Genomic DNA, 20,391 nt, shown 5'->3' with positions numbered 1-20,391 from the left:
GATTGTAACATTCATGAAACATCTTATCTTTGTCATGTAAACTTCACATTGTAGCACATACATTACATTTATAGCACAAGAGAGTTGTACTAATTGTTGTAAGACATAAGTTGCCATCATTTGTAAGTGTGATCTTTATGATGCATGCAATGTCAATGAATTTGGATTTTTAAGTATTTGCAAGACTGAAAAAGCATGTTAGCCGACATGAGTTAAGGCACAATTTGCACAGCATGGTAAGTACAGTGGGTCTTGGCTGCAAATGAAGACCGATTGCAAAGAGTTGCATACAGGACAGGTAGAACAAGGTCAAAGGAGGCATCCAATACATCACATAGAAACACAACCACAGCAGCCTCTAGGACAGACATCATATAGTAATACAACAGAATACACAGAAACAACTGGAACTACCTACAGAGGCTGTATACCACATTTGACAAGTAGGAATGCAAATTATTTTAAGTACTGAAATTCTTCAAAAATACATATTCACTATAAAATAGGGAATGGATTTAAAAACAGCCATTTTCAAATAAACTCCAGAAGCAGGAATCTACTGTAGCCAAATCTTCATTTAAAAGTACTTAAAATACAGGGCCCAGGTATATCTGTGTATAGCTGGGAAGGAAAGGTTGACGTTAGCTCATGCTCTCTACAGCAGCAGCAATGGGAAAGCAGTGATCCAACTGTTGAACACCATTTCACCGTCACTCGTCTGATCAACAACCAATTAGATATCCTTGCATTTTTCCAGGCTACCAATAACAGATTATAAAAAAAAATAAAAAAATCAGCCATTGGGTAACAGATTGGGCCTTATCAAAGTGATTTGATTGGTTTTCCCTTGAGAGAGAGGTAGGTGAGATACATAGACATAGGAGGATCCCGACAGAATTAGAGAAAGCTAGGACCTGATTGGTTGAAAGGAGAATAAAGTAGTCAGGCAGCGTACCAAGCTCTCCTCTCTCTCCTCCTGGCATGGCTACACAAGTCAAGCACCCCCCCACACACACACACACACACACACACACACACACACGAGAGAGAGAAATACACCATAGGAGAACACGTGGATTAGATACAACAGGGTCCAAATAAAAACATGACAAAACATTAATATGACAAAACAAATATACACAGACGGTAACAGCGTGGCATTATGACATGAGTGCAGCAACATTAACATAAGGCACAGAGTCAAACCAGCTGTCAACTTTTTTCAAACCAGCTGTCAAATAAAATGGAAGCATCCACAGCTCAGTTCAGCCACATTTAATATCTGACATTGTAGCTTAGGGCTGGGCGATAAATCAATAATTATTGAGGTAATTACTTCCCTCAATAACTATATAAAAACGTTTCGATTGATTTTGTTGATGTCGATATAGAATCATTAGGTAGAGCAGTCCATTTCACCTCTGACGAAACAGGAACATGCGGAGAGGTGACAATATGCACGTGGAGAGGTACACGCCCACTAAAAACCACTCAGCACCTCGACTGATGGAGTAAGCCACTATTAACCACAAAAAATGTGTGATGTAGGCCAAAACAGTGGCAGTGATAGCCATGGAGAAGGAGCAGCTTCCAACGAAGAAATTATTGATTAAAAGGGTTAACCTGTTTCAGTAATTTGGAAGTTGTTTGGCTTTTTGAAGTCCGACAAAGAGCAGAGCAACGTTCGGTGTAAATTGTGCTGTAGACAGGTGGCTACGAAGTCTGGTAATACGACAAACCTTTTTCAACATCTGAAACAAAATCACTCTTTGGAACATGCAGGAAGTTTGAGCCACGGTATTGATAAACACCCCTCAAGCACCAGCCAATCTGGGGATGTTTGCCCGGTGTTTGCCATACAAGCAAACACCGAAAAGACCTCACAAATGCTATTATGCATTGCTAAGGACATGCTACCAATTAGCACAGTTGAAAAGGAAGGTTTCAAGAGGCTTATCAATTTAATTGATCCCAGGTACGTGCTCCCTGGCAGCAAACATGGAACAATTTTCCTTGCGTAGCTTACCATTTAAAAATTTGTTTTTACCTTTATTTAACTAGGCAAGTCAGTTAAGAACAACTTCTTATTTACAATGACGGCCTATAGGGGAACAGTGGGTTACCTGCCTTGTTCAGGGATAGAAAGACAGATTTTTACCTTGTCAGCTCGGGGATTCGATACAGCAACCTTTCGGTTACTGACCCAACGCTCTAACCACAGTTTGTTCAGGCATTCTTGAGTTTGAAGCAGATATGCACCTTTTAAACATTTGATTAATATCGTGATAATTATCGTTATCAAATGAAAAAAATATATAGATATCATGATAATTTGCCATATCGCCCAGCCCTATTGTAGCTACATACATCCAATGGGTAAATTAGTCAGATGATGTGTTCATGACCTTGGGGTGAAATAACGGAGGACTGAAATGTTATACTTGTGTAACATTGCCATTTTACAGTAAAGTTACTTTAAAAGGGGAAATTTGCTTAGTTAATGTTTTACAGTTAATATTTCAGGAAATCAAATAAGTTATTTATGGAGCTTGGCCAATTGACAGAACGTCCTTGGGCTGGTAACCAGAAGACATTGTGGAGACCAGACAGACAGTCATTTACAATGATCTATTCAATCCCTCATACAGACGGGCACGCACACACACAAACGTTCAGGCAGGTTCCATATCAGACTCATATATATTCCAGTGTACAGTAATTGGGCTAAAGGTTGCTGCTCTGTATGCCAGGAGTGCATATCTGACAGTTGAGATAATTGCCAGTTGCAGTAGTAAAGTGGATGTGTTGCAATACATGTTGGGATGACAGTGGTTGACGTGGCATGACTGGGGAGAGTCCTAGCAAGTCTAGACCTGAGTCTAATAAAAAGTTAGACATTTGATAGTATCAAACCTGCTATTACACCGTAACAAACACCTAGCATAGCTTTTCAAGTACTGTTATAATACAGAATGATCTATGCTATAGTATTCAATGCCTGAAGGTCTCTGAGTGTGTGTAAGTCAAGTGTATGTTTGTTTTTGTTTGAAAGATCTATGCGCGCGCGCGCGTGTGTGTGTGTGTTAATGCTGATTAGTCCCATCTCTCATTCAGACCACTGCACTGCCTGCTATGAGGCCATCTGGTGCCACATATGGTCACCCTCAGAGAACCAGTGTATGTGTGTGTGTGTGTGTGTACGGTGTGTGTTCCTCACCAAGTGAAAAGTCTATACACTTCTATAACAGATCAATAATGGCAAACACATCAGATCGATCCATGACAAACAACAGCACACAGAATCAAAACAATTCATTGACTTTAAAAAGGTCGCAAAAATGATCGAAATGATTGACAGGTTAATGTAGCATGGAATACGGAGAATCGTTAGGCCACAAATCCCACAAAAGCAGACTAGAGCAAACTGCAAACCACTGAGTGAATATTAATCAGCATGGTTTGAGATGATTATAGGAAATACAAACCAGACTTTTTAGAATCATCATGTTTATCTAAATAGATAAAATCACAATGAGGCAAGCGGATTGGTAAGAAGCTGCCGGAAGGTGATGTTACCTGGTCCTGAAAGCAGCCCAGTAGCCAGTCACAGGCTAGGGCCTGAGGAACCGAAAGATTTAAACTACATACTGGGGACTCATTTATCTGCAACACACAGGAGGAACCAATGTACAGCGGGGTTCAATGGCATGTTACACAAGGGAACAAAATGTACAGAAATGTACGTATAGGCCCAATATACTAGTAGTGCACGATTTAGTATACTAGTTTACTGTATGTTACACTGCTTCATGCTGTAGCGTCATTGAATTAGTTTGAGACAAACAGTACGTTTAAATTGTGCACATAGGGTGAATACAAGAACTAAGTAAATATTCCTATACATAGTGTGTAGCAGTGGAGGCTGCTAAGGGGAGGAGGCTCATAATGCCTGGAACGGAGCGATTGGAATGGCGTCAAACACATGGAAACCATGCGTTTGATGGATTTGATACCATTCCACAAATTCCGCTCAAGCCATTACCACAAGCCCGCCCTCCCCGATTAAGGTGCCACCAACCTCCTGTGGTGTGTAAGTTACTATGCTGGCCATCTCTTTGCTGAGGACCCGGCATTGACTCGGCAATGTGGGTTAGCATAGCACACCCGCTAATGCTAAGCTACAATGCAAACAGGTTGGTATGGTAATGTGCTAGCAGTCTGCATCGGCCAACGTGCTAAGCTAATATGCTAGCAGGTTGGATGGGGCTAACAAGCTAATAGGCTAGCTGGTTGGGAGGGTTGCACAGCCCAGGAGAATACGTAAAAGTCGGTATGCATGCTGAAAGGAGGTGTGATTACCTGAGAACCACCAGCGACGGGGATGACGCAGGTGAGGAGGTTTCCGATCACCGTTTCCAAGGGAACGCTGAGGCTATCCACGTGCACGGCGTAGATGAGCCCCAAACAGTTCTGGACAGGGGAGGCACCCAGTCAAAAGACAAGCACACACTTTCCTTGACTTGTAGTGAAATGACACAAACAGGGTTCATGGGTGAAGAACACTACCTAAAGCAAAATACAGCCAAATCAAGCCTAGAGCTGTCTCAATCACTCTTTGTTGTAACAACAAACATAGATAAGTGCAATGGGAGTATCGGACAGGGACATGCAGTATTTTTTGGAGGTGCGTTATACCCTGAAGACCTCTGTGTGGTCCAGACGGGACACCAGCACCAAGCTCTTGGGGGCAAAGACCTGTGTCGGCTGGACCAGCCCTGGGACTTCGTCCTCATCCACCTCACTGGCCTCAGCTTTCTGTAGCTACACACACAGAAAGAGACAGAATATCATACAGTGTACAGAACGTAGCCTACTTTGTGCAAATGTTCTATAGACGTATCATTAAAGATCTAACGTCATATCACAGACGTTACATACAGCTTGGAACTATTATAAACTGTTACCTGTTCCTAATATGATCAGATCGTCTCATTTCCACAACTATCTTGCCAGCGTAAAATGTTGGCATATTGTTGCTACACAGTACAGCTGTAACGATACCGTTACTGGTTCATAATGACATTGGCTCAGTGTGTGAGGAGAAGTGTGGCCAGGGGGGCCTCTTCTCTTTCTCCTCCAGTCTCTCACCTGAGGGTTGTCCAGGCCCTCCCAGAACGTGAAACAGGCACAGTAGTGACGCTCTGAGTTGATGTCGGTCAGAACCGACACGAAGAACGACGGACGCTCCCTCTCTGGAACTAACTGCCAGCCGTTGGGCTGACAGAACTGAGAGAGAAAAGGAGAGAGGGAGAAAGAGGAGGAGGGAGAGGGTGAGATTGACAGAGAATGGGTTAAAGGGTGCAGGGGTCGAGAAAGATAGGAGAGGGAGAGATAGATGACAGGAGGAACATACCGTATTAGTGGGCCGAATTCCAGTGTGGCATGTCACATGTCCCTACTCTGCATCTCTCTGTGACTCACCTCTGATCTCTAGCCTATCATTTGGTTATTTTCCACCGCTAGGCTATACCAAGTTAAGAAAACTTTCCACGTCAGAAATGACCATCGTTATGTTTGGAAGGAAAAGGGGGAGGCTTGCAAACCGAAGGACACCGTCCCAACTGTGAAGCACGGGGGTGGCAGCATCATGTTGTGGGGGTGCTTTGCTGCAGGAGGGACTGGTGCACCCTTATTTTGGAGCGGGGTGAGAAATAGGCTAGAAGCAAACCAAGGAATAACCTTTTTTCTGTAGGCATTCATCTTGTAATACATAATGAACACTTAGGAATTCTTCAATATTGACTCTGGCAAAACACAGACAATAATGAGGTAAACAATACTGGAATAAGTGTTATTTGGGAGACATTAAATACATATTACAATAAATGATTCTGGGTTATGTTGATCCCTTCATAATGCAGCCTTTCTTCAGGTACGGATGATGTACAGTTGAAGTTTACATACACTTAGGTTGGAGTCATTAAAACTCGTTTTTCAACCACTTCACACATGTCATGTTAACAAACTATAGTTTTGGCAAGTTGGTTAGGACATCTACTTTGTGCAGAACAAGTAATTTTTCCAATAATTGTTTACAGACAGATTATTTCACTTATAATTCACTGTATCACAATTCCAGTGGGTCAGAAGATTACATACACTAAATTGACTGTGCCTTTAAACAGCTTGGAAAACTCCAGAAAATGTCATGGCTTTAGAAGCTTCTGATGGGCTAATTGGACTGAGTTTGAAGGTAGGCCTTGAAATACATCCACAGGTACACCTCCAATTGACTCAAATGATGTCAATTGGAGGTGTACCTGTGGATGTATTTCAAGGCCTACCTTCAAACTCAGTGCCTCTTTGCTTGACATCATGGGAAAATCAAAAGAAAATCAGCCAAGACCTCAGACATTTTTTGTTGTTGACCTACACAAGTCTGGTTCATCCTTGGGAGCAATTTCCAAACGCCTGAAGGTATCACGTTCATCTGTACAAACAATAGTACGCAACTATAAACACCATGGGACCACGCAGCCGGCATACCGCTCAGGGAAGAGACGCGTTCTGTCTCCTAGAGATGAACGTACCTTTGTGCGAAAAGTGCAAATCAATCCCAGAACAACAGCAAAGGACCTTGTGAAGATGCTGGAGGAAACAGGTACAAAAGTATCTATATCCACAGTAAAACGAGTCCTATATCGACATAACCTGAAACGCCGCTAAGCAAGGAAGAAGCCACTGCTCAAAAACCGCCATAAAAAAAGCCAGACTGTGGTTTGAAACTGCACATGGGGACAAAGATCGTACTTTTTGGAGAAATGTCCTCTGGTCTGATGAAACAAATAGAACCGTTTGGCCATAATGACCATCGTTATGTTTGGAGGAAAAAGGGGGAGGCTTGCAAGCCGAAGGACACCGTCCCAACTGTGAAGCACGGGGGTGGCAGCATCATGTTGTGGGGGTGCCTTGCTGCAGGAGGGACAGGTGCACTTCACAAAATAGATGGCATCATGAGGGAGGAAAATGATGTGGATATATTGAAGCAACATATCAGGACATCAGTCAGGAAGTTAAACCTTGGTCGCAAATGGGTCTTCCAAATGGACAATGACCCCAAGCATACTTCCAAAGTTGTGGCAAAATGGCTTAAGGACAACAAAGTCAAGGTATTGGAGTGGCCATCACAAAGCCCTGACCTCAATCCTATAAACAATTTGTGGGCAGAACTGAAAAAGGGTGTGCGAGCAAGGAGGACAACAAACCTGACTCAGTTACACCAGCTCTGTCAGGAGGAATGGGCCAAAATTCACCCAACTTATTGTGGGAAGCTTGTGGAAGGCTTGTGGAAGGCTACCTGAAACGGTTGACCCAAGTTAACCTGTTAGGGCTAGGGGGCAGCATTTGCACGTCTGGATAAAAAAAAATTACCCGATTTAATCTGGTTACTAATCCTACCCAGTAACTAGAATATGCATATACTTATTATATATGGATAGAAAACACTCTAAAGTTTCTAAAACTGTTTGAATGGTGTCTGTGAGTATAACAGAACTCATTTGGCAGGCAAAACCCTGAGACATTTTCTGACAGGAAGTGGATACCTGATGTGTTGTATTACCTTTAAACCAATCCCATTGAAAAACACAGGGGCTGAGGAATATTTTGGCACTTCCTATTGCTTCCACTAGATGTCACCAGCCTTTACAAAGTGTTTTGAGTCTTCTGGAGGGAGATCTGACCGAACAAGAGCCATGGAACGATGATGTCCCATTAGACACCTGGCGCGCGAGTTCATGTTGGGTACCCTCGTTCCAATACGTTATAAAAGAGTATGCATTCGTCCACCTTGAATATTATTCATGTTCTGGTTAAAAAAGGCCCTAATGATTTATGCTATACAACGTTTGACATGTTTGAACGAACGTAAATATATTTTTTCCCCTCGTTCATGACGAGAAGTCCGGCTGGCTTAGATCATGTGCTAACAAGACGGAGATTTTTGGACATAAATGATGAGCTTTTTTGAACAAAACTACATTCGTTATGGACCTGTGATACCTGAAAGTGACATCTGATGAAGAGAATCAAAGGTAATGGATTATTTACATAGTATTTTCGATTTTAGATCTCCCCAACATGACGTCTAGTCTGTATCGCAACGCGTATTTTTCTGGGCGCAGTGCTCAGATTATTGCAAAGTGTGATTTCCCAGTAAGGTTATTTTTAAATCTGGCAAGTTGATTGCGTTCAAGAGATGTAAATCTATAATTCTTTAAATGACAATATAATATTTTACCAATGTTTTCTAATTTTAATTATTTAATTTGTGACGCTGACTTGACTGCCGGTTATTGGAGGGAAACGATTTCCTCAACATCAATGCCATAGTAAAACGCTGTTTTTGGATATAAATATGAACTTGATAGAACTAAAAATGCATGCATTGTCTAACATAATGTCCTAGGAGTGTCATCTGATGGAGATTGTAAAAGGTTAGTGCATCATTTTAGCTGGTTTTATGGTTTTGGTGACCCTGTCTTTGACTTGACAAAACATTACACACAACTCTTGTAAATGTACTGTCCTAACATACTCTAAATTTATGCTTTCGCCGTAAAACCTTTTTGAAATCGTAAAACGTGGTTAGATTAAGGAGATGTTTATCTTTCAAATGGTGTAAAATAGTTGTATTTTTGAAAAATTTGAATTTTGACATTTATTTGGATTCAAATTTGCCGCTCTTGAAATGCACCTGCTGTTGATGGAGTGCACCACGGGTGGCACGCTAGCGTCCCACCTAGCCCATAGAGGTTAAACAATTTAAAGGCAATACTACCAAATACTAATTGAGTGCATGTACACTTCTGACCCACTGGGAATGTGATGAAAGAAATAAAAGTTGAAATAAATAATTCTCAAAGTGGTGATCCTAACTGACTTAAGACAGGGAATTGTTACTAGGATTAAATGTCAGGAATTGTGAAAAACTGAGTTTAAATGTATTTGGCTAAGGTGAATGTAAACTTTCGACTTCAACTGTATGTAGCATCGGGTAAATATGTAGGCTATTGTGCATTAGTTTGTGTGTGAGTCATGTTAGTTACATACCAGTTCGATGCCTTGTGGAAAGGGATTGTCCTCCCAGTCTTTCTCAGGAAAGCGCTGGAGAATGTGACCTTGGCCCTCACTGCCCCCTGGAGAAAGAGAGAGGGTGACTAAGATTGCCAGGGACCACACCATACGACATTACTACTATACTTAGGCACCGTTTCTATATGTATTGCATTTCAATACTGTGATTTTATGTTCCAAACATATTTCTCACTATATTGCTGCACAGGGATGAGAGAGCATGAGAAAATTAGCCAAACTGACCTAAGACAGGGAATTTTTACTAGGATTAAAATGTCAGGAATTGTGAAAACTGAGTTTAAATGTGTTTGTCTAAGGTGTATGTAAACTTCCAACTAACTGTATATGTGACCAATAAAATTTGATTTTGTACTGAGGAAAGCTGTATTGCATGCTCAAGAATGTGCTGGTTCTCATACCGCTGCTGCCATTTCAATGGCATTTGAGAAACATGAACACTCCTAGCTCCATTCGAACAACTGACTTGAGAAATCAGCTCAACTGCGTCTGCAGCAGACGTGATACCCTCCGTCATGGTATTGAAGCGCCTGCTCAATAAAACTGCCAACACAGACCATGGGGTTAAAACTTACAAAAGTACTTGAGGCTGTGAACAAGCGATTCGTGGCATTCTCTCTGAGCCTCTTTACTGTGTCACCACCATGCTCGATGCTAGGTACAAGGACCGCTACTTCGGTGCAGACAAGAAACAGGGTTTACCTGAAATGTTACATACACAGCTGGACAAGATGGAAACGGACACAGTGACAGCGGGCACAGAGGAAGAGAGGCCACGGACAGACAGAGCTGAAACTTCACAGCTTGACATGCATGATGAAATCCCGGTTGAGAATGAAACGACTCGGGCCTCCCGAGTGGGGCAGTGGTCTAAGGCACTGCATCGCTAGCTGTGCCACTAGAGATTCTGGGTTGGAGTCCAGGTTCTGTTGCAGCCGGCTGCAACCGGGAGACCCTATGGGGCGGCGCACAATTGGCCCAACGTCGTCCGGGTTAGGGAAGGGTTTGGCTGGCAGGGACTAGCCACAGGAGTCGCGCACTAGCGACTCCTGTAGCGTGCCGGGCGCAGTGCATGCTGACATGGTCGCCAGGTGTACGGTGTTTCCTCCGACACATTGGTGCGGCTGGATTCCGGGTTAAGTGGGCATTGTGTCAAGAAGCAGTGCGGCTTGGTTAGGTTTCGGAGGACTCACGGCTCTTGACCTTTGCCTCTCACAAGTCCATACGGGAGTTGCAGCGATGAGACAAGACTAAGTACCAATTGGATACCACGAAATTGGGGAGAAAAAAGGGTAAAACAAAGAATAAATAAAAAGACAATGAAACAACTGAACAAATGAAAATGAAACAGCAAGTATGTGAAAGAAATAGGTTTTGATTATGTTTTACTGGTAATGGAAACATACTTAAATGCCAACAAAATAACTTTTGGTCAGTGTGGTGTGTGTGACCTTTATTTAACTAGGCAAGTCAGTTAAGAACAAATTCTTATTTACAATGACGGCCCACCCCGGATGACACTGGGCCAATTGTGCACCGCCCTATGGGACTCCCAATCATGGCCAGATGTGTTACAGCCTGGATTCGAACCAGGGACTGTAGTGATGCCTCTTGCACTGAGATGCAGTGCCTTAAAAAACACACACGCGCAGTGGTCTAACTATTTAACTGTACTAGAATGCTTAAAAGGCAGCTAAAATGTTAAATATCGGTTATCGGCATCATTTTCTTTGGGAAGGAAAATATTGGATATCGGTATCGGCAAAAATGTAATAAATCGGTGCATCCCAAGTATTTACATTTTAGTCACTTAGCAGATGCTCTTATCCATATATTTTCGTATTTCTTTCTGTACTGGTCCCCCGTGGGAATTGAACCCACAACCCTGGCGTTGCAAGCGCCATGTTCTACCAACTGAGTCACACAGGACTGTACATATGCCTCCTATCTACACAAATTACTCATCATACAAAATACATTTCCAAGACGAGCCACCTCCTCAATTACCTGGCTCCTTTGTTTAAGAAACTTTGTTTAAGAAACTCAATATCTTGTCTATTTATGACATCGATGTACGCCAATTATGCACTTTCATCACCAAAAACTCATACCTCCCAGACAATTTACCGACACCCTTCAATGGATTCTGCCAGATTCATTCTGAAATCCATCTATATAGCAAGACACACTGCGATAACCTTCACACTCCCCACACCTCGCATAGCCAATTCTCTATCAGATACAGAGGTACCATACACTCTGGAATTCTTATCTTCACATTGCCAAAACCTCATGAAGCAAAGACTGGGGGTCAGCCTGATGAACCAAACTACTCAGTAATCTCCTCCATATAGCCCATCTCACTTACACACAATGTTTTGTGATTGCTGATCGGTTCTTTTGTACATTTATTATTAGTGGGTTATATTATCCATTTTAACAAACCTTTCTTATTTTTGTACTTACATATTGTATATAGTTTTTTTGTGGTGTGTTTTTTACAGTATATAAGCCCTTGGGCTTCCAACCACACCTACACAGTTTATATATATATGTTTTTATCTGTATTGTTTTTTTATCACTTATTGTTTTGGGTGCAAATAAATGAAACCTAAAAGTCTGGGGATATGTAACTGTATGGATTTTTTTCCCCCCATCACTATCTTACTGTCAGTCTGTCATACAGAAAAAGATAAGCTCAATGCCACAAACTGTTACATCATGACAGTCATTGTTGACATAGTGGTTTAGGTACCTCCAGTCTAAGGACTCAGACACACCAATAGCGTTTGCTGGCCGAGAGTACTTCACCTCTGAATGTAATTTGCAAATTGAGTGTGCACAGATTTTACATGTACTGTAGAGTCGCATGAAAAATGTCGGCAGAGACATCTAAAGCGGGTGGTCCCTATAACAAAAGCTCGATCAGCAGACGAATGCCAGATCCACATTCGTGTAATGTGTGCGAGCCTTAAACCTGGCCTTGAGGGATCATGACCCAGAAGGGACTGGCCTTGTTCCAGGCTGCCTCACTAATAAGCAAACACTTTCTTGGCACAACGCTCTTGCGATTCTTCCCAAACACAGTATGATTTCTCTTCAGACTTCAGCTAAGACATTAGTGCTGCTCATCTTAGCAGAATGACAAAAGCCTTCTTATGTAACCTTTACAAATCACTCTGTTAACCAACGTTTGAGCTTCTCTGTCCAGACAGTCATCTTCACACAGAATACAGAATTGTGGTTGAATGCTGCGTCAGTCTGAGAAAATAATAAAAGCCTCAGGCTCTTTTTCATGGGGAACAAAACCAGGAGCCCGGTAAGCCCAGTCACAATACAACCAACTAGGGCAGGCAGGCAACTCCCAAAACCAAACACACAGATGGTAAGGAAATAGCCTACTCATCCTCTCTTCTGCACTCTCTCCTTCCCCCCATCTCACCTGTGCTACCATCCCATCTCGCTCTCCCTTTCTCTCGCTCTCGTGATAAGATGGGAGTCATGAGACAGTGGGTTGCGTTCCGTAGACCAGATGTCCTTCATTCCTGACCACTTTAAATAAAACATTCTGGTGTCAAAACCCCATGATGACCAGTCAAACACAGAGCTGCAGGAATGCAGGCAGCCAGCCATTCATATTACATGTACTCTGTCATTCGTTTAAAACACCACTCAAGTTCTGTCTAAACAGAGGTCAGGGACAGGGAAGGAATTTACAATTTCAACTTTATCGCACTGCTGTTTATTAATTTAGACCTACTTCGTGCTACATTAAGTGATGTGCAGGCAGCATCGAAGGGAGGGGGATGGCTAGTAGTAGATTATCAATAGTACCTAAATTATCCACACTGCAATACCACTTACAATGCATGTCCAATACATTCCTTTATTTTATGTAGTATGCTAGCGTGGATATTGGAACGTATTGTTTCAGTGGCAGCCAGGTGGTGGTGAAGAGTGTGTTTTCTACATGTACTCAGAGGACCTCCTCAGTGGTGGACTGTAAACTGACTGAGTTCATAAAAACTTCCTTAAGGTTTGGCTCTGTGAGCTTCAGCACGTAGCACAGGTAGGTGTGTGTGTCTTTATTTCACAGAACATAGTCCTCATGCATTTTGTGTGTGTGTGTGTGTGTGTGTGTGTGTAAGTGCACGTAGTATATGTTGAATAGGTTAATATGTGCAATAAGAGCTTGCGTGACCAACGAATCGGTCGAAGGTAGAATATTTGACAGTACCTGTCTGTTGCTACATGCACGTGGCCTGGCCAGTGTTTACACATCTGTGTTTGCAATGCAATTAGTCTAGGGCTGGGCAATACAGCCTAAAAATCATATCTTCATTTTTTTCAAACATATGGGCGATTCACAATATACACCGAGTGTACAAAACATTAAGAACACCTTTTCCCTCCCCTTCATCCTGATCGAAGTGGATTTAACAAGTGACATCAATAAGGGATCATAGCTTTCACCTGGATTCACCTGGTCAATCTATGTCATGGAAAGAGCAGGTGTTCATAAGGTTTCGTAAACTCTGTGTATAAAGGCCTCCCGCGGTCTATGGCACTGCATCACTACAGACCCGGTTTTGTTCCCAGGCTGTGTCAGAGCCGGCCGTGACCTGGAGACCCATGAGGCGGCTCACAATTGGCCCTGCGTCGTCCGGGTTAGGGGAAGGTTTGGCCGGCCGGGATTTCCTTGTTCCATCGCACTGTAGCAACTCCTTGTGGCGGGCCGGGTGCCTGCAAGCTGACTCTGATCGCTAGCTGGTCTTCCGCAACAACAAAAAACTCGCAAATAATGTAATCATTTTATCAAAGTGGTTTAAAACGTTTTTTTTGTTGTTGCAATAAATCACTTATCTGGCTCTCAAGTTTATGAAAATGCTCTTGTTACTAATTTAACCAAAACCATGCATAATGCACATTCACTAATAATGACCAACTTTTTGTAGTAGGCATTATAGAAAATTAGGCCTCAAACAATCTCTCAACACAAGCCCACGTGTCAGTGAGTAGCCAGCTTATCTTTAAAGTCTTGCCAACTTGGATCTATTTGCTAGCTAACAAGGTAAAACAGTTGATTTGTTATGAACACACCCGTCCGTCCATCTCCAACTGTTTGAACAGCATACTAGCCTGTCCACTTTGTTCAGATGTTGAAATAAAGTGGCCTACCTTATTTCTCAGAACGAGTTGCCAATTCCTTATATAATAGTTTCTTATCCTCATGCATATTTATAAAACAGACTAGGCAGATGGTATAACAGTCTGTGGCTAAAATGCTGCTCGCGGTACCCGCGTGAGACAGAAACTGAGCATTCATTTTCCAGAATCAGAATCAATTGACACTCCCGTTTTAGTAGGGTCTGCTTTTCAAGCAATTAGAGGAGTTGTCGTCTATTATAGAAAATAGTGTCTCAATGTGTTTGTGTCCATATGACTGATTCTGTGTGACAAAACCTCAAATGCAAATAGCCAGTGGAGGATCACAAATGCAAATAGCCTTGTTGTCAGAGGAGCTTTCATCTTTGTTGTTGTGAGGGGCTTGGTGTGTAAATGGTAAGGCGCACGGTCACAGCAGAAGGAGTGAAGGAGACAAGACCAAAAAGACAACGTGAACAAGCGGACATTAGCGTTCATAAAAATGAGAAGAAAAAAAAAAAAACACTTGATCATTTCCAATATCGCGCTTAAAACAAACTAATGATTTTGATATATTGCCCAGCGCTACATGAGTCAATCGTAACGTGGTATGTAGGCAGTGGCACATCACCTATGTGAATTCTGGTGGTGCTGCTTTTTGACTGCAACACCAGTGTTACACTAATGCAGACATCCTGATGTTATACTATGGAAATTGTGTTCACATAGCTAGGGCTTCCTGGCCCAAAGTCAGAGCAGGTCCACTGAGGCCATGGCCCAGTGAGTCCCAGGAGCCGGGCTGTTTTTGACCCAGTGAGTCCCAGGAGCAGGGCTGTTTTTGACCCAGTGAGTCCCAGGAGCCGGGCTGGTTTTGACCCAGTGAGTCCCAGGAGCCGGGCTGGTTTTGACCCAGTGAGTCCCAGGAGCCGGGCTGGTTTTGACCCAGTGAGTCCCAGGAGCCGGGCTGTTTTTGACCCAGTGAGTCCCAGGAGCCGGGCTGTTTTTGGCCCAGTGAGTCCCAGGAGCCGGGCTGTTTTTGGCCCAGTGAGTCCCAGGAGCCGGGCTGGTTTTGACCCAGTGAGTCCCAGGAGCCGGGCTGTTTTTGACCCAGTGAGTCCCAGGAGCCGGGCTGTTTTTGACCCAGTGAGTCCCAGGAGCCGGGCTGTTTTTGACCCAGTGAGTCCCAGGAGCCGGGCTGTTTTTGACCCAGTGAGTCCCAGGAGCCGGGCTGTTTTTGACCCAGTGAGTCCCAGGAGCCGGGCTGTTTTTGACCCAGTGAGTCCCAGGAGCCGGGCTGTTTTTGACCCAGTGAGTCCCAGGTGCCGGGCTGTTTTTGACCCAGTGAGTCCCAGGAGCCGGGCTGTTTTTGACCCAGTGAGTCCCAGGAGCCGGGCTGTTTTTGACCCAGTGAGTCCCAGGAGCCGGGCTGTTTTTGACCCAGTGAGTCCCAGGAGCAGGGCTGTTTTTGACCCAGTGAGTCCCAGGAGCAGGGCTGTTTTTGGCCCAGTGAGTCCCAGGAGCAGGGCTGTTTTTGACCCAGTGAGTCCCAGGAGCAGGGCTGTTTTTGGCCCAGTGAGTCCCAGGAGCCGGGCTGTTTTTGGCCCAGTGAGTCCCAGGAGCCGGGCTGGTTTTGACCCAGTGAGTCCCAGGAGCAGGGCTGTTTTTGGCAAAACACCATGGTAATCTGGAGGTGGAAACACAAAAGTCTGAGGATTTTTAGTAAAACGCCAGGGTAAATCTTCAGTGGAACTGGAGTCACTGGGCCCAGTAGTAACATTTACCCTCCATACAAACCCCCTTTGCTGTTATAAATAAATTAACACCACAACAAACTTACAGTAACCTAAAATGACCTTTTAATAATAATAATAATAATAATAATAATAATAATAATAATAATGTTTCACAAAAAACTACAGTTACCATAACAGATAGAGTCAGGTACACACCCTGGCAGAGTGATTCCTCTGTCACTAGGTTGAGCTATGTAATCAGCCTTGGGCAGTGATTGGTGTGGATATAGTAACATTTTAAATCAAAATTGTATTTGTCACATGCTTCATAAACAACAGGTGTAGACTAACAGTGAAATGCTTACTTACGGGCCCTTCCCAACAATGCAGAGAAACAAGAGAAATAGTGGAAAAATAGTAACAGAAGGAATAAAGCCACAATCTGCAATATAAAAAAAAGTTTTTAAAAAAAACACTGAATAAATACACAATGAGTAATGTTAACTTGGCTATATAGTGGAAATAAGAGTGCCGGTTTATGGCACTGAGTACAAAGCCAGGCTGCAGGACATCCTGCATCTGGTAAAGGTGATATTACCAAGCAGAGCTGAGGGAAGGAGTCTGCCTTAATTAAGGCACACACACAACGCTAGTGTTTGCCGGCCGAGAGTACTTAGCACCTCTGAAGAAAGTGGCGGCTGTATTTTGCAAAATGTACAAAAATGGCAGCAGTCAGATGCCCAGATGGGTGGTCCCTAAAACACACAGTGTAGTCAGCAAGCAAACAAACAGCCCACCATAATTCAGTGCAATGTGTTTTTTTAAGCACTTTTCAGACAGCTAGCAGAATGTCGCTTAGTAGCTAGCTGGCTACAGCAGGCCAGTGTTTAGGCTACTGAGGTGCTACCTAGCTAGCCAACCTAACATACTGTATAGCTAAGAGAAATATCATCAGCTAGCTAACGTCATTTTAGCTTGTTATCTTGATGTATTTATCATTGTAAATTAAAAACACATGCTCCAAATGCATGTGTAGATAACAGGCATGGAGGAGGGTGAACGGATTTGCCTCTCCAGCTGTCAGAAAAAGGAGAGTAGTCTACTAGCTAGTTAGATAGGGGAGGTAACTTTAGGGGAGGACAGTAATTTCCCCTAGAGGGGAACATTATGAAGACCGACAGAGTCAATAGCAACCACAACATGCTGCTGAGGGGAGAACGGAGCAAATGGAATGGCAAACACCTGCAAACTGTGTGTTTGATGTATTTGATACCATTCCACCTATTCCGCTCCAGTCATTACCACAAGCCCGTCCTCCCCAGTTAAGGTTCCACCAACCTCCTGTGATAGCAACTTAATAGTCAGGGCTGTCAGCCATAGGCCCACAGTATGATGCCATTAGTGGCATTATGGGCATGTGCAATGCGCCCTTGTCATTGTACATCTGAAGCAGAGAATAGCTAAACTCACATTGTTAAGCTGACTATATGTTGACAATTTAAAATGACTGGGGCTCCCCCAAAATTCTCCTGCCGACACCGTGTCTGTTGGAAAATGCACTGTTAGTCAGTAGCACACATTCCTACACTTACACCGTCAGTGTACCCGAGTCATCCGACCCATCCCTCCCAGTGTCTCTCCTCCTCCTTTCCATCATACCCTCCATCTTATTCTTTCCTTCCCCCACTCTCCCTCAGCCTATCAGAGACTCCTAACAAACAGAGGAGAGCTCAGATCCATGTGATGAATTGTCAGCGGCTGTGTGCTCAGTCCGTCATCTGGCGATCTGGAAAGGGATACTCAAGCCGACTTTCCATGACTCCCAGAGTGCTGATGGGGGAATACTAAAGTCTCACTCCGGTTCCAACATTCCCAGGATCCATTCCAGGATCCTTGATTTCCAAGATATTTAGGTTGCAGAGTCAGCGAAACATAACAGGCTCTTAGGATTTCCTTTAATACATGGCATGGAGGACAACACACACATGGGCATTTAGGGATGCTTAGAGTGTTTCAGAGGAATTGCTAATGGATCACTCTGCTGCTGGCTCTGTCTCTGTGGGATATCACCGCTTTTAAACACTTTACAACAGTCAAGTCATTGGCTCCTTCACTTCTACCTAAAAAAAAAAAATACAGACAAAACCCCCCCCCAAAAAACAGGCCTTTTCACTTTAGTATTGCATAGAGAATCATGGAAGAGCATGCATGCACACACCCACTGCACAAAAACAAACCACTGCTCAAATAAACATGGTTGTCATAACAGTAGTCTCTGTGTACGGGACAACAGAGCCTAGAAACCTGCAATGTAATGAAGACTACCATGACAATATAAACTACTGTTCAAAAGTTTGGGGTCACTTAAAAATGTCCTTGTTTTTGAAAGAAAAGCACATTTTTTGGCCATTAAAATAAATAATAAAATATCAAATTGATCAGCAATACAGTGTAGACATTGTTAATGTTGTAAATGACTATTGTAGCTGGAAATGGCTGATTTTAAATGGAATATCTACGTAGGCGTACAGAGGCCCATTATCAGCAACCATCACTCCTGTGTTCCAGTTGCACATTGTGTTAGCTAATCCAAGTTGATCATTTTAAAAAGGCTAATTGATCATTAGAAAACCCTTTTGCAATTATGTTACCACAGCTGAATACTGCTGTGATGATTAAAGAAGCAATAAAACTGGCCTTCTTTAGACTAGTTGAGTATCTGGAGCATCAGCATTTGTGGGTTCGATTACAGGCTCAAAATGGCCAGAAACAAAGAATGTTTCCTCTGAAACTTGTCAGTCTATTCTTGTTGAGAAATGAAGGCTATTCCATCTGAGAAATTGCCAAGAAACTGAAGATCTCGTACAACGCTGTGTACTACTCCCTTCACAGAACAGCGCAAATTGGCTCTAACCAGAATAGAAAGAAGAGTGTAGACATTAACAATGTCTACACTGTCTTTCTGATCAATTTGATGTTATTTTAATGCACCAAAAAAATTGTTTTTCTTTCAAAAACTAAGACATTTCTACGTGATCACAAACTTTTGAACGCTAGTGTTCATAACCAGGAAACAGAATAGGCAGGCAACTGTCTGCAAGTGCAAAACATTCAAAGGGACCTTGTCCCTATAAAGGTCTGTGCTACAGAGGTGTACCAGGCTTGGCCAGCACAGGGTGGCACCGGGTACTAGAGCAACCCATGACCCACCGGTCAGCTCTGGCTGGCACACCCCGTGGCCTGGGGAATGCACCCACCAACCATATGACCAGCTGGCATCAGGACGGGCAAAACAGAGTGGGCACTGGGTTGGCATCCAGTCAGTAAACAGGTCAAACAGACTCAATGACATGGTCAGATAAATGATTAAACATTACTGTTTGCCTTAGTGACAATCAGCAGTTGAAACAAAGTGTTTTGGTAAAAAGTCGCGGCATGGGGCTGAAGGAATGTAACCGCTCTCAAATTCATAGACAGAGAAATGGATGCAAGGACTGACCATCTGTGATATCAAAATTATAGTTACAACCATGTTGATGCTATATAGTGTTTACAAACATTGGCGTAAAACAAGCTTATATTTGGGGTTCTGATGGGGTACAATAGTTTAACTTAGCTTATGAGGCTTTTATAAGTTATATTCTTCAAGAATTAACGGGACATAATATATCATAAATTTTTTAATCAAAGAATGGATGCAGCAACTGCAGATTACCCCTTTAAAGTGGCTGTTGCTATTGGTTTTGGTGTTTACCTATGACTTTGCAACTGTTAGGCACATTCTCAAAACCTACATTTTGTGAGCGGTAGCACAAGCAGGAGGCCTTGCATAATCCTTAGTTAATTCTCCCTGTAGGTCAAAGTTGAGCCATTTAGAGTATGTTTAACGGGAAAAGAACAGGCCCTAGGCCTTAGGCCCTATCAACATTTACAGTAGAGGGTGTTACCTGCAAACACAAACAAAAATATTATGAATCATAGCTACAGTTCTGGAGTTAGCAGCAGCATGTCAAAATTAAAGTTAGGCCTATATCTGGTGAACTTTTAACACACAGATATTTGCATGAGTGAGGTTTGCAGGCCATTGATCAGTAGGTCCCCCCTGCGAGAGGCCCAGTGACACACTAAGTGTGACATGGTGGAGGTGAAGTGAAACTATGAGCAGGTGATGCTTATTTTGGTCAATTGTCACAAGGTGAGAAAGTTAGCAGATGTTTGGTGTTGACCGGGTGGTTCTGCTCTTCCAGAGAAGAGGAAATGTCTCCCCTAGCATCAGGTATAAGGAGCCACTAGACAACTGACGTGTTGGTAGCAGCCCTGACCATTGTTCTAAGTTCTTTAGACCTCACCCTTACAGAGA

General features: G+C 43.1%; 1 protein-coding gene across 12 annotated transcripts in view; it reads right to left on the bottom strand.

Moving 5' to 3' along the window:
* Positions 1–20,391, bottom strand: part of LOC106576236 (myotubularin-related protein 5) — a 73,664-nt gene that overhangs the window by 41,515 nt on the left and 11,758 nt on the right. For 7 of the 12 annotated variants that reach the window (XM_014153285.3, XM_014153291.3, XM_014153288.3 and 4 more), the window contains exons 2-7: positions 9,112–9,197; positions 5,149–5,286; positions 4,696–4,821; positions 4,360–4,470; positions 3,577–3,663; positions 956–985 (exon numbers count right to left, since the gene is read on the bottom strand). In XM_014153285.3, the coding sequence (XP_014008760.1) occupies positions 956–985; positions 3,577–3,663; positions 4,360–4,470; positions 4,696–4,821; positions 5,149–5,286; positions 9,112–9,197 (578 nt within the window). The remainder of the gene's footprint in view (positions 1–955; positions 986–3,576; positions 3,664–4,359; positions 4,471–4,695; positions 4,822–5,148; positions 5,287–9,111; positions 9,198–20,391) is intronic. The other 5 variants (XM_014153293.3, XM_014153295.3, XM_014153296.3 and 2 more) reach the window with 3 other exon arrangements.

Source organism: Salmo salar, chromosome 17 (assembly GCF_965601325.2).
Source record: "Salmo salar chromosome 17, fSalSal1, whole genome shotgun sequence".
Taxonomy (NCBI): Eukaryota; Metazoa; Chordata; class Actinopteri; order Salmoniformes; family Salmonidae; genus Salmo; species Salmo salar.
This window is presented reverse-complemented; position numbering and strand designations above follow the sequence as displayed.